The 14723-nt window shown below is 40.7% G+C and overlaps 1 protein-coding gene across 1 annotated transcript; it reads left to right on the top strand.

Moving 5' to 3' along the window:
- The first annotated feature begins 7729 nt into the window (after positions 1 to 7729).
- Positions 7730 to 14502, top strand: RSPH1 (radial spoke head component 1). Its single transcript, XM_005488982.4, has 9 exons — positions 7730 to 7889; positions 8217 to 8330; positions 8435 to 8540; positions 9575 to 9665; positions 9901 to 10036; positions 10331 to 10402; positions 11867 to 12032; positions 12452 to 12547; positions 14308 to 14502. Exons 1-9 carry the CDS (start codon positions 7833 to 7835, stop codon positions 14328 to 14330), a joined length of 861 nt encoding a protein of 286 aa, XP_005489039.2. The 5' UTR covers positions 7730 to 7832; the 3' UTR covers positions 14331 to 14502.
- Positions 14503 to 14723: the final 221 nt, after the last annotated feature.

Below are 14723 nucleotides of genomic sequence, written 5' to 3'. Positions count from 1 at the left end.
TGCTTCTCTCAGAAGAGATAATCTAATTTCCCAGTTGACAGTTGACAGGTAAATTTTCACAAGGGGTGCTCTTAACTCCTCATGTCCTGGCAAAGCAAAACACTTTGAAGTCAGTGGATGTCAGTGTCATCTTTGCTTCACTGAATAGGTGATGCTGGCTGAGCAGAGGTCTGGATGCCAACTATTGCATCCCTTAGCTGATTAAACTACTTATTTTCTTTCCAGTATATTGCATAAAAAATATCTTTTATGATTCATAATTGCACAGTTGGAAAAGACTAATCTGTTTGCCCACAGAGTGATCGCTTTGTCTTAGGGGAATAAAAAAGTTCATAACTTATTTACATAATAATAGGTTTTTAAATGGTATTTGACTATCTAAAAATTGGTATTTACTTAAACTTTATTCCTGACAAGTAACAGAATTCTGAGGGCTGATATTATCATGGTTTTTTGGTTGCCTTTATTAGTTTTATATGCTTTGTTTTCCCAACAGAGCAGCTGGAATATTGTATAAGCAATTGACATCAGCACTGGGTGCAATCCAGATATAACCTGCCATCGAGCTTTGGCAGACAAAAAAAAAAAATATCCAAAGGAGCCATAAAAAAGAGAGGTTTTGAAGGCTGTGTCTGTGTGTTTGGGAGTGGATGGGCACCTGGAGGGGCTGGAAGCTGTCAAGCTGAATTAGCACACTATGTCCTGCCTGAGAAATTCTAGTGCTGGCTTAGTGCCACACTAACATGACCACAGAATTTCCACACTGGTACTTTCATTGCTTGTATCTTGCCAGAAATCCAGGGGGAATCACCAGCTGGTAGCTTTAGGAAAAGACATCAGCAGAGACAACCACTGGGCCAGCAGAGGCTTTTTCCCAGCAGAACAGGGCAGTACCTGAGTACTAAAGATGATTTATGAGGAAAACACCCTGTAACATGTGGAACACAGGCAGGGAGAGGCAGTAAAACTGTGTGAAGATGCCTACATAAAGATAGATGCTGGTCAGCCTGGAGGAGAAAATTAGAAATATCAGCATTTATTTGAAACCTGTGAGTTGTCTGTTGGACTCTGCCTGCTCTGACTCTGCCCAAGACTTTCCAGAGGGCTGGAGAATGGGATGGTTAAACCATCTCATGCTGTCTAAGGAAGGATCTGTTTAAAAAGTGGCTGTAGCAGCAGTGGGGTTTATTTGGGATCTGCTGAAGGGGCAGGGCTGCTGCATGTGGCCTGGGATCACTGGCTACTGGAGCAGGGATGGAGGTTCCCCGAGCAGCTCTCACACCTTCAGCCACCTGCTCACAGAAAAATGAACAAAAGTGTTCTGAGAATGCAGAATTTAAAAAAAATCACAACCAAGCTATATTATTATAGATGGAATCTGTGACAAACACCAATGTAGACCATGGTCCATGAAAAAACGCAAATCTATTTTGTGGAATTTATCTTGAGGAATTTAACTCTGCTTCCTGCAGGAAATTGGATCATTTTTCTTGTTACTTTGCCCTTATTTCTACTCTTAGATTTCCTGGAGAACTGGGTGGAAGTGCAAGATATGGCTACAGAAACAATTGCTGAGGAGTGAACAGAGTGAATTAAGCAGGTAGGCTTCTGCAGATTTCCTTTCTCCTTGCTTGCAGACTTGGTAGTTAGATAAGAAGGGAGCACTGAGGCATATTATAGCAGAAATCAAATACCAGAACCATGGTAAAATAGAAAGCAAACCAGAACAGAGCTTGCACTAAAGCAATTGTCTTGCAAGTCATGAATAAGAAGAGGATGTTGAAAGGTATTTGAGCTGACAGGAATGAGGAGGCAGCAAATTAGTCCCATCTACCTCAATCATTTCATTATTGTCTATTGAATTAATTCTGAATTATCAGATTAGGACTTCGGGGGTATAGACAAAAGGATTGGGCTGCTTGAGCTTTATGTCATTACAAGGTCTGCCTGAATAAAGAAGCTTAGGCTTGGGGTTTTATTTAATGAAAAAGAAAAACCAAACCAACAACTAAAAACACTTCCACAGAAAAATAGAGAAAATTGTAATATTGTAATAGTGGTACTGCTTTATTCCTATACTGACCATAAGATTTTTTTTTTTTTTATCTCATGAGTGCCAACTGCTTTCTTGGTATCACTAATAATGTTGACTGTTGTCAAAGTCATGACAAAAGACATCAGCCACAATTTCCTAAATGGAACCACAGGGACCTCTGTATGTCCCCACTGCACTTTAGAGAAAAGGGAGACCCCTTAGGTAAAAGGAAAAACCTGACAATTTTCCCAGATGTCTGAAGAATGGAATGCAGGCTGTGCTACAAATTGAACAGTGAGGTCAGAGAAATGGGAGACAGGATGTAAATACAACAGAACACTTTCCCTTGGATAATCTGCAGGAGGGAAATAAAAGGTCATATTTAGCCAAGAGACAAAAAAAAGTATTATCTGTACTTCAAGAATGGCTTTCACACAAACTTAGGTTTTTGAATCGTCCTGCCTTCAGGATATGCAATGTTAATTGTACTTGGAGTAGGCATTTGTAAACTGAGTGGCTAGAAAGGTCATTTGCTTGTTCTTCTGACTTAGTTATGAGCACAGAAAAAGGCTATCTTTACTTGGCATACACACAGAGTAAGCAGATTTCATTTTGCCTGTAAAGAGCTTACAAAGGGTTGTGTGGAGAGAAGTTCCCATTTTGCAAAGATTTTGACATTTCAGAATCTTGCTTAATTCTCAATTGGATAACAAAACCCAGTATATGGAACTTGGTGACAGTAAATTCCAATTTGTCCACTGTTTATTCCCATTAACTCAGAAAATATTGAAAGTGTGCCTGATGATATTGCAGAATATTAAAAATACCTGAAATGTATATTCTCAAAAAAGAACTCCCCTTAGGATATTATTTCAATTCCCTAATCCCACATTTTTCCTCCAAAAAGGCTGTTGAAAACAATCTGGTTTATATTTAAATGTCAGGAAGAATAGATCTCATTTCATTAAGTTTTTCCTGACAGCTCCTGTTGACACTTTGCTAATATCTGTTACCAGCCATAAACACTTTTATAAGGAGAAAGTGTGACAGTGTTCACAGGGGTCCGAGGATGAGGGAAGAGACAAGGACCTGACTCCATGTTTCAGAAGGCTGATTTATTATTTTATTATATACATTATATTAAAACTATACTAAAAAAATAGAAGAAAGGATATCATCAGACAGCTAGCTAAGAATAGAATAGGAAAGAATGATAACAAAGGCTCTGTCTCGGACTCTCTGTCTGAGCCAGCTGGGCTATGATTGGCCATTAATTAGAAATATCTAATATGGGCCAATCAAAGATTCACCTGTTGCATTCCACAGCAGCAGATAATCAATGTTTACATTTTGTTCCTGAGGCATCAGCTTCTCAGGAGGAAATACCCTAAAGAAGGGATTTTTCATAAAGGATGTCTGCAACAAGAAAGGTGGAAATTACTGTCTTCTAAGAGGGGAAAAAATATTTCCTTGCAGATTTTTGTTCTTTAAAGTCTTGTCAAAAGACATAATCCTGCTCAGGTTTGCTCTACCAAAAGCAATGAAGAATCACCTGCATCTCTAACTGAGCCCACAACAAAACTCGAACTGAGTTCAGTGCCAAGGACTGGGCCCTCCCAGAGTCACCAACTCTGTCAGGAATGGCTAAGTGATGTGAGAAGTGAGGAAATCAACCTGTGAATCAGGCAAATTATCTCCACTCATCCTGTTAATTTTGGTGGCAGAGGATGAAAAGGCAGCTCCCAGAGCCCCACTGCTGGCAGGGTGGAGAAGAGCTGGCTCAGGAGGCACTGCCCCTGGAAGGAGGATGCATGGTCGGACAGGGACAGAGATCAGTGAGCTCCTGAAGGCAGGAATTCCTAAATGCACTGAGTGGGAATTTCTGAGGGCAGGAATTCCCAAGTGCACTGAGTGGGAATGAAGCAGCATCCTGCCTTTAGCATCCTGCCTTTAGCACATGTGTGTGTGCACCCTGCTGTATTTTTATCAGCCCTTTGAAGCAGGACACTGATTGAAACACAGAGGTCAACAAATAGTCCTGTGGTTGTAAATGTTCATTGTGTGTTTTCAGAGCTTGGTCAGTGCTGAAGGGAAGTGTTCAGGTTGTTTCACAGGCCTGGCACAGCAGCATTTTCCCTGCAAAATCCCTGAACTGCAAAAGTGTCCCCCTCCTAAGAGAGAGTAAAGTCCAAGGAGAAACAAGAACATAACTGGCCTTAAAAGTGTTTTTTGGCCATTTCTCTCTGCAGAAGAACTGAAAAATCAAAAGAGGAGCTTAAAATCAAAGTGAGGACCTGCAAGGCAGGATAAAAGGACATCCAGGGCTGTCCTCACCCACAGGAAACACCTTCTGACATCTTCATTCCAGCAGCCTTTTCCTTCACTCTGTTGTTGTCTTTCTCTGTTTTTAAGCACCTCTGGCAGCAATGCCTTTGGGTTCTAGTGCAGCTCTGGCTCCCTGTGGGGCTCCTGTCAAACTCAAGCCAGGAGCTTCCTCAGGGTCACTCAGAGCTGTGGCAGCTTCTGCTGTCCCTGCCAGGTTGCCTGGCAGTGCTGGCAGCTCAGCCAGCAGCAAGGGCAGAGCAGGTGATCAGCACAAATTACCCTCTCGGGACTTGGGACAAATGAAATTTGTATACAAGACCAGCAGGACCTTAGGAATACTGGTCCTTTGAGAGAAAAGAGAAAAGAACAGGAAGGATGATAGCAGACCTCCTTCCAACAGTGACATACCTGGAGCTCAACTTTAATCTGACATTGAAATGCATCCAAATTCAACTAGAAGACAAGAAACTACAAAATAAATCCTTCTTGACATTAATTATATATAAGCTGTAGCTGTCCTCACAAGACAGTTTCTAGGTATAGAAAACTTTAAATTATGCCTCCCTCATTTAAGTAAAATGATCCTGTTGTAAAAGTATTTATTCTATCTGTCACTTCTGGGTGCTGAGCAGCTTAACTTCTATAAAGAAAGAGTTCTTAGCTGCTTCTCAAGAAAACTGAGCTGCTTCAGAACCCTTTTCCTTCTTCAGAGCTCTGAAACAATAAGCAAGAGCAGTTAATGATCATTATCAGTGGTCATCCAGGGGAGTGGCTCTGATGTCTTGTCACTGGTGTCTTGTCACTGCTTCCTGTTTGTGTCACAGCTGTTCCCTGAGCCACGTCACCTTCCAGGGCAAAAGACATGTCTGGTTATTTTTGTCCTCGAGTTTAGCAGGCAGCACCTCCCTATGCATTCCAAACATTAATTCCCTTGTCACTCTGAGCCTCAGTGTCTGCTTAGAATTAATTTGCCATGACACACCAAGCCAGCACTTTTATAATTAGAGACATTACCTTAGCATAGCCAAAAGAATTTAAGCCAATCTTAGGTGCAAGGGAGAAACAGAGGCATCACCAAGATGTGCACTCGTGTCAGCTCTGCAGGAGGTGAGCAGAGCATATTCTGCAATTGCTTATTAACAGTACATTGTGCAAATTAGGCTTCCCTAGTCAAATGCTGGGAGCGTGCAGGAAAGAGAAATAAGCATACAGTTTGGAGTCAATAAATGTATAATGCTCTGCCAGCTAACAAAATTTCACTTCAGCATTCTTAACTGCTTCAAAGGCAAAGTGCTCTCAAATGAGTAACTGATGTTAGCTCAGAAGCTGGAAGGGTTCCGGTGAACACAGAGGTATTTAGCAATAGTTTCTTCCTTTTTCATCTTTACCCAAATGAAGTAAAAAGAGACTTGCCACAGAAGTGATACCTTATTACTATTAATATATTATTTAAATATTGGCTATTTAGATTCCTGCCTATGGAAGGAAGAAACTCACCTGATTATGGTGTATCTTTGTATAATGATGACCCTGTTTTTCTTCTGGTTTGGGTGGTGGAGCTTTGATTTAGGGCATAAGGTGACCTCCACCCATTTTCCAGCCACTTGCCAACCCTGTCTACCTCAGAATCATCACCTGCTCTGCCCAGGGCCTCTCTAGCTCACTGCTTTTCACCGAGCATATCCTTGCCTGGCTCCTCTTGTGAATCATTAACTTACTGTGCAAAGTGATGGTGAGGTGATTTGCCTGACTCCTGTGTGATAGAAAACAAAAAGTAGACTGGTATTTCTGAACATCAATAAACCCGCCCAAAAATGAAAGAATCTACGTGGAGGAATGGGTTTAAACTCTAAAATGTTTTTTCAGGCCAGACCAGCTGAACTACTGGGAGGTCTCAGAAGGCTGAGGAGGTCTCAGGTCACATCCCAGATGTCACCAGTTTAAACACACAGAAGGCACTGGCTGGAAAAAGCTGAGGGGAAGGGGCAGAGGGTTGGAGTGACCTCAGGAGATCACCCAGTCCATTCCTGCCGAGGCAGGGTCACCCAGAGCAGTGACACAAAGCACATCCAGGGGGGTCTGGAATGTCTCCAGAGAGAGAACTCTATCCTCCCTGGGCAGCTGTTCCAGAGCTATGCCACCCTCCATGTAAATAAATTCTTCCCCATGTTGAGGTAGAATTTCTTGTGTTTTATTTCATGGCAGCTGCTCCTCATCCTGATGCTGGGAACTGAACAAAGTCTGACACTGTTTTAAAAGGAGTCTGGGCAGCAGTGGGGGGAAATGTTGAGATCTTTAATTTGTGAAACAATTGAAGTCATGGGCAAACTCTGGGTGATGTCCATGTGTTAGAAAATCCAATTCAGAGTTTAGGGCTTGACATAGTTTTTGCTCGCAGACCTGGAGGAGAAAGTTAGCAGAGCCTGACAGGGAAATTTATTGTTGACAACTGAACAGAGTTTATAAACCACATTACATAAAGCAGAAATGCCCTATCTGGGAAAAGGATAATAAAAAAACTGAAAAACACAGACTAATTAGCATGAGAAGTGAGAAATCAATAACAAATAGAAGACAGAATGCTAATTAATGAAGAAAACTCTGTGAATTGTAAGCTAATTAAATTAATCTCTTTGCTGAAATGTATAAATAGATAAGCTTTTTTGATGGCTGACATGCATGTTGCGGGGAGCCATCCTTATGTTCCTTCAACGCCGAATCACAAATGTAAAAAATGCCAATCACTTGTTTTTTAAATTTTAAAGGTTTAATAGTAACAAAATGGTTATAAAAATAGTAATATGATTAGAGTAATAACAATTTGGACAAATTGAATTAGGACAATATGAGACAATAAAGACAAAGAGTTACAGACAGCCGGGTACCTTTTTCTGGGCAGCATGAGCCCGAAAAAGGACACACATTAACAAAGGATTAACCCTTAAAAGCAATAGCCTGTTGCATATTCATACTCTTCATACATGATGCATAAATTCCATTCAAACACAGGATTCTGCCTGGTCATCAGCTTCTTCCTCTGAGTCCTGACAGTGCCTTCGAGGCGGGAAGCAGTTTGTTTCTTCTGATAATGGAGCAATAAATTCTTTTTCTGTGAAAGATTCAGGTGTCCTGTGGCTGCTATCTCGCTGCGAGTCCTTTCTTTAAAGAAAAGTATCCTACATAGCATAGTTCCTATTTTAACATTTTGTTATAGCCTAAAACTATATTTAACACACTACTTAAGAGAACTAATACAGCATTACTTTCTAACACAACACATACAATATCCATTTTAATATTTGCGAAAAGCCAGTCATAAAATACATGCATTTTCCACAGCGAATGCCGCCTTTCCAGGAAGCAGATCGGAGGGTTTATTTGTATTTCCCGGCGCTCGGGTCGGGGTGCCCGGGCAGGCCCCGCTGAGGGGCCGCGCTCGCTCCGTTGTCACAGCGACGGCGACGCCGCGGCCATGTCGGACCTGGGCTCCGAGGACGCCGAGTCCGGGGAGGCCGAGAAAGACATCGGGGTCCGCGGGGCCCGGGGGGAGCGGGGAAGGGAAGGGGAAAGGGAAAGGAAAGGGAAATGAAAGGGAAGGGAAAGGAACAGCCCCGCTCAGTGCCCGCCGGGCCGGGCAGCGTTGCCGAGGGCAGCCCCGCGCATGGCTGTGCCACCTCCCGGCTTCTAACGCGGGTCTGGAACAGCGCGCCCGCGCTCTGCAGCTCTGTGCCGAGAAGCCTGGGGGTGCCGGGGTCTGGAGCCGGGCTGGAGCAGCTTTCCTCAGACACCTGTGTCCCTCTGATGGGTTGGATTGTGGCGGCCCCAGCCCTTGAACCCTTTCCCTCCCGTTTGGCAGGAGTACGAGGGCGATCGCGATGGCGAAGGGCGGCGGCACGGGCTCGGCAAGGCGCGGCTGCCCAATGGTGACACCTACGAGGGGCAGTACGAGCACGGTCTGAGGAGTGGGCATGTAAGGCACCGAGCCTGGCTGTGGCTCTGCTCCTGCAGCTGGGTTCTGTATTGAAACAAGGGGGAGAAATGATGGCTGTTTCATCTGTGCCAAATGTGTTTCAGGGGACATACAGGTTTAAAAACGGTGCTCTCTACACTGGGGACTACCTTGAGAACAAAAAGCATGGTAAAGGTGTCTTTTTTTATCCAGATGGATCGAAATATGCAGGTAAAGCAATGAACACAATTGGAAGGAATTCTGTAGCCAAAAGGACACATTCCCCCCTCACTCCTCCTCCCCCCACAAATAAAAAGAAAGAGTGAATTTGAGAATATCTTATTTTAAGTAGATACAAGATATTTTCCAAGATATATTGCTACAAAATATTTTCTTATTATTACCTTTTTAGTAACAGTTCTGAGAAGCTTGGGGTTTATTTATGGGGATTTATGTTAGGACATTTATTAGGTCTATCATTAAAAGAATAGGTTTAATAGAGATGAATAGGTTTAATAGGTTCTTAATAGAGCCCTTATTTAGGGATTGGGACGCCTCAAGTTTGACTAAGTAATGCAAGTTAGAGTTCCCCTGCTTGCTGGAGGGTACCTGAAACAATCAGAATTTATCAGTTAAGTTTCAAAGGACAATATTTCCCTCCTAATTTCTAAGCTAGGGAAGAAAAGACATTCACATTGTGAGGACTCAAAGCTGAGAGCAAAAAGAGCAGCCCAGTCTTGCCTTGCAGGAACATATACTCTGAGTTGTTTGGTTTTTTTCATTTTTTAAAAATTTATTTTAAGTTTGATTAGAAGAATAATTAAGATAGAAACCATTCTTCTGAATAGATGTGCCCCAATACTGACAGAACAACTTCAATAAATGAGACAAATTAAAGTCTCTCCTCTTTAAATTCATGTGGAAATGTCACATTATTTAATGCAACTGTAATACATTTCCCAATTCAAAAATAGGATTGGGTTGTTATGTGTTCATAATGGTAATAGAGAGTGATAATGAAGGCAGGTAATTATGGGAAAATGGAAAGAGAGGTCAGGCAGCAGCATAAATACATGTGGAGAGGAACAGACTGATGAAAAAATAGCAGGGGGCTCTAGAGTAAGGAATGGTGCAAGGAATAGTGAGGGATCCCAGCAGTGCCATAGCTTTCTTTTCCTTCTCTAATACTTATATAATAATGTTACAAACTGGCCATAGTGAAATAAACCAGCTCTCACACTGCTTTTATCCTTTTGTCCTTGAAGGAGACTGGGTGCATGACCAGAGACAGGGCTATGGAGAATATCTGTATGCAAATGGAGACACCTATACTGGAGAATGGGCAAACAACAAGAGGTTTGTTTCCTTCTCACAAGGATGTTTCAGGTCACCCAATGGCATTAAAATACCAGCATCATTTTCAGAGCATGTTTGACTGCAGCAGATGAGGTCCAGGGGTGACCTTGGCAATTTAGTCCAGCTCAAGTAGTTTCAGCTGCTTAATGAATACAGTTTTAATGCCTTAATTATAACAACAGCCTAAATTCTTAATATTCACTGGTATAAAACAAAATTATTATTTTCTCCCTAGGCATGGGCAAGGCACATATGTCTATAAAGAGACAGGATCTAAGTATGTTGGTTGTTGGGTAAATGGAATCCAGAATGGACCAGCTGAACTTATCCACCTAAACCACAGATTTAAGGGCAGGTTTCTCAATGGAAAGGTAAGTATGCTTTCTATTCTGAACAGTTAGCATGGAATTGCCTTAAAATGACCTATTTCCACTTAAAATAAGAAGTTAGGCTTCTGATCTTTTGTAGTATTTCATGTACCATTAGTGTAACACATGAAACTGAATTATTCTATAAACACAATGCCAAGTTTCTTTGCAACATTGCTTTCCAACTGTAGTGTTACTGACTATTGTACAGAATTTGTAGTAAAGGATATTTTATATTTCTGTGCTTAGAATGGATTAGCTGTTCGGTTCTCCTGATGTTTTTGTGTTTTTATGCAGCCTTTAGGTCGTGGCAAATTCATCTTTGATATTGGATGTGAGCAGCATGGTGAATACATACAACCAGTGCAGGTAAAAGAAACAGTGCAAGAGCACTCAGTAAATCACATCTGTTGTTGAGGAATATATAAAATGCCTTTCAGACAGTGATGTGAAAGTAGATCATTTGGGTCAAAAAGGGTGGAAACTCATGCATTCTTAAGAGCTAAATGAGGTTTCATTTTGCTTTTTTTTAATGTTTCCTACTGTGTAAGCTTTGAAAAGTACAAGGTGTGATTTTGCACTGCTTGCAGACATGAATCCTTTCTGCTTAAAAAGAATCAGGACATTTTCAAAACATTTGAAGCTTCAAATCACAGAGGAATATAGATATTTTTGTATACACATTTAGCCTCTATTGCATTTTCTTCTCAACACCAGAAAACAATGAGCAATATTTTTTGTGTTTCTGAACTGCTTGGTGCTTTGCCTACAAATGGTAATTTCTAGCAGGATCATGTTTGGGAAATATGTCCTATTGTTGTTCTGGTCATGTTGGGAACTTAATATCCACAGCTTCTAATAATTGTAGGAAGTGGTTGGGATCAAAGTCTGTTTTCCCTTCTTTATTCATGAATGTTTTGAAACATATCTGTTTGATATGGTGCAAAAATAGCTACAGAAGTAGGAAATATATTTTAACATAACTGATTTTTTAAAAAATTGCCACAGTTTAGCTTAGAGTTTGCTACCACTGTTGTCTGACACATTAGTTCCTGTTACACACTCTGAAAACTCTTGCGATGCAGCAATCATTCTGAGGGATAAAATAATAATTATCAAAATCCTATCAATTGTGATAGAGATTTGCAAAGCTTGGAGACTGTTTTGCTTTTTTTCTGGCTGAAAGCAAGAGATCCTCAAATTAAGTATCAGATTCATGGGAGTATCCAGAGTAATGTGTATTTCCTTAGTTCAGCTGGGAATTCTTAGATGAGTTTTTAAAGCACGGGACAGTGCTGTCACTAAAGTAAGATTAAATTTTGCCCTTCAGCTTTAGTTGAAGTAATAACAGAACAAGGCCCATTAAAAAAAAAGAGAAGAAATTACCTAATAATACAGACAGTGATTCAATTATTGACTCCTTCATATTTGTAGGAAAAACATGATTTTTTTAAATTTTAAAAATATTTTCACATTTCAAAGCCATAAACTCTGTGCACAACCTTCCTCCTTCCTAGATCCTTTCAAATGTCTTCCCTAGGCAAAGATTGAGGTAGAAATAGCTGGTTTTTCATTCTGTTTCTGTGTGAGACAGACAGTGCAGCATTTACCAGACAGAGCATCAGGTAGCAATCATCATTAACAGCCAACTGATTTCATCAGGGTTCAAGAACTTGGTAGTTCTTGTCCAAGATTTGCAGCTGCTGAAGTTGCTCCACCTGTAAATACTTTCATTGCCATTTTGATCCCAGAGAAGGAAGTTTTATCCTTATACCCATCATCTTGGTTACTGTCTGTAGGATGAGATCCTGGATTTCATGAATTCTCTTCTAGGAAAAAGAGGAGGAAGATGAGGATGAACCACCTTTACCTCTTGAACCAGTTTGGAAAGTATCAGAAATTACCAAATTAACACCCTGGTCTCCCGATGATGAGGAGCCGCTAGTCCCCAAGGAAGCTGAAGGAGAAGCTGAAAAGGGGGAAATTCCATCCGCTCTAGGTTTGTTCTGGAAACATCTGGAAACTCCATGTTTTGGCTATGGTGACCATTGTTTTAGGGGTTTAATATCAAGTGATGTGAAAAGGTTTTTGTGTTTTGTTTTGTTTTTCCTGTGATTTTCCATGTATTGAATATTTGGAACTTCCAAGTCCATTCATAAACTGCACAAGATGTATGTATGTATTTTATTTCACATAGCATGAGATACAACTGTCTTGGGAAGCCTGTGAGTTATTTGACTCTATATCATGGCTTATTATACAAATTTGGTTATAAACAGAGAAGATTTTGTGGGATTTCTCATATGAACAACAACTGCAGCCTTCAGTAGGACTTAGGAGCTATTACATGGAAACAAAGGCTGAATGCAAATTTGTAAAATTGGTTTTCTTTGGTATTTCTAATTTGTTATATTTCAGATGCTGAGGAGGGTGGGGATCACCCAGAAGGCGATGCAGGAGAGGAAGGTGAGGAAAAGAGAGAGGAAGAAGTAAATCAAGATGAGGAGGATCAAGGTGAGAAATGGGGCTCGTTTGCTCATTCTTTAATTAGCAGTCAGGGTTTGAAATTGTGGATGTCAATCAGCTGAAGCCAAGCTGCTGTTAGGAGACCATGGGAATCTCTGCCTTTCACAAGGAGGGCAGTCCTCTGGAGAAGTAAACTATGAGAAGTTAAATTCATATGCTGCAACAGAACAAATTAAAAGTGACACTTCTGTGCGTATACACTTGACAGCACTTGCAGGGCTGAATTTGTAAGAGATTAAATTTCCCAACTGTGTTTTTTTTAACAAAAATGAGACAAAGTATGTCAGATCCTGAGAAGTTTAGGAGTCTTGAGCACTTCATTTTTCTCTCATGAATTCAACTGTGTATCCTTAATTCTCCCAAGTGTAGTTCAAAAGCAGGCAAAACAAATATGAAGAAAGAAATTTTTGGTGTTGTTATACATTCTGGTTTGAATAGTCTTTGTTTGGTTTGTTTTTCTACAAACCAAGGAGATTTGAAATTCAGATGCTAAGGTTTTCTTCCAGGCAGTTCAAAAACCTGTTTTAAATACACAGTTACAAGCAGCAACAGGGATGCATCATGTTTACTTATACTTGGCTTATAAGCCTCCAACCAATTGTGTTCTTTGTATTTATTCTTAAAATGTACAAGCTTACCTGATATGAAAATATCAGATAAATTTATCTATTTGTAATCAGTCCATTTTACAATAAACAATAAATCCAAGCCAACCACTGTCTTTATGGATTAGAAAATACCTTAAACCATATGGAAATGCCTGGAGGTATACACTAAAAATTTAGGTCATGTCTTGTAGTTTTCAGTTTATTTGCTTTTAATTTTTTGAACTCCAGCTCTGAAGGTGCTCTCCAGCTTCAGGGCAGAACAGGCAGCTGGCTGACCTGGTGTGTGGGACTGACATCTTACAGGGTCCCTGGGCTTGGGTCAAATCCATCAGAAATCTCAGCAGGTTGTAGCTCTGCTTTGGATTTGGCAAAGGTGCATTGAGTCTGGTTTGTCTCAAAGACCCTTGGACTCAAATAACCATTTGGACAGAACTTGATTCTAATGAATTTTCTGGCCCACCACAACAAAGCACTTCTGGTTTTCCCAGTGGCTTTTCTCGAGTGTTTTTGAGAACAAATGAGCCCAGGTGTCTGTCAGATATGGCACAGAGGCAGATGTCAATGCTTGAAAATACAGCAAAGTGATAGATTCAAAGTTCCCTCCAACTCTTTATTTCCAAAATCAAGGAGTTGGATGATTTTCAACATTTTTCAGCATAGCTCTCCCTACATAATTAATGAGGCAACATATTGTTCTCCTTGTCTTTAGGTTTAGCAAGATTAAGTTATAGGAAGAGGGAATGATTTGAAGCAAATATGCGTCCTGTGAAGAGCAGATACAACAAAATCTGTTTTCTTTGCAGCCTGGTATTCCCTGCCCCTTTACTATCATTCTTTTTCCACACGGAAATTCCCTCTTTTTTTGTTCTGCATTCTTTATGATATCATCTAACCAGGACGCATTTTTGGCTGTTCAGTTACATGTGGGCTGGCTGGCAGTCGGTGTGGGTGTACTGAGTCTGTCTGCCAGCTGACAATGTAAACAACTTGATTTGAACTGCTGGCATTGAAAGGCAGTGGGTAAGGAGGACTGAGGTGGACAGCAGAGTTCTAGAGTTATGTTTTAGATTACTGGGATTACTTTCCAGTGTTTTATAATAAAATGCATCTCTATGCCCTGTCTTTCCTTCTACTCCGCAGAAATTACTGATTTTGGAGGATGAACCAGAGGAATCAGAGGATTTGGGTATAACTAAAGGAAAGGACCCAAAACTTGAAATTTTAAAGTAGATGATTTGGTTTGGTAAGCCTGCAATATTTTTATTTGTAAAAGGTTGTGTTAAGATGTTTTGAATAAACATTTCTACGTGTTTTGAATAAACATTTCTGTCAGTGTTCTGTCTGGAATGTGTATCTTTGGACCTTTTATACTCTCAGATTCTCACAGCAACTTCCTTTATTCCATGTAGCCAGTAATGAGGTGTGAAATCCAGTGTGGAATTATTCTGGATTCATGAAGGCATGAAGCTGTGTCCTCACAACTTACTCTTCTACTCCTGGTGGTTGCTGTCTTTCTTGAACCCTGCCTCTGGGTACAGAGACCTGGGGGTCTTGCT

Source organism: Zonotrichia albicollis, chromosome 2, assembly GCF_047830755.1.
Source record: "Zonotrichia albicollis isolate bZonAlb1 chromosome 2, bZonAlb1.hap1, whole genome shotgun sequence".
Lineage (NCBI taxonomy): Eukaryota > Metazoa > Chordata > Aves > Passeriformes > Passerellidae > Zonotrichia > Zonotrichia albicollis.
Note: the sequence above shows the minus strand (reverse complement) of the source record. Positions and strands in the feature narration are given on the sequence as shown.

Excerpts from the sequence above, each read along its gene's own strand:
- RSPH1 (XM_005488982.4), top strand. The coding sequence starts at position 7,833 with ATGTCGGACCTGGGCTCCGAGGACGCCGAGTCCGGGGAGGCCGAGAAA. Across the intron at positions 8,541-9,574 it reads AGATGGATCGAAATATGCAG|GAGACTGGGTGCATGACCAG; the intron begins GTAAAGCAATGA and ends TTGTCCTTGAAG. Across the intron at positions 12,548-14,307 it reads TCAAGATGAGGAGGATCAAG|AAATTACTGATTTTGGAGGA; the intron begins GTGAGAAATGGG and ends TCTACTCCGCAG.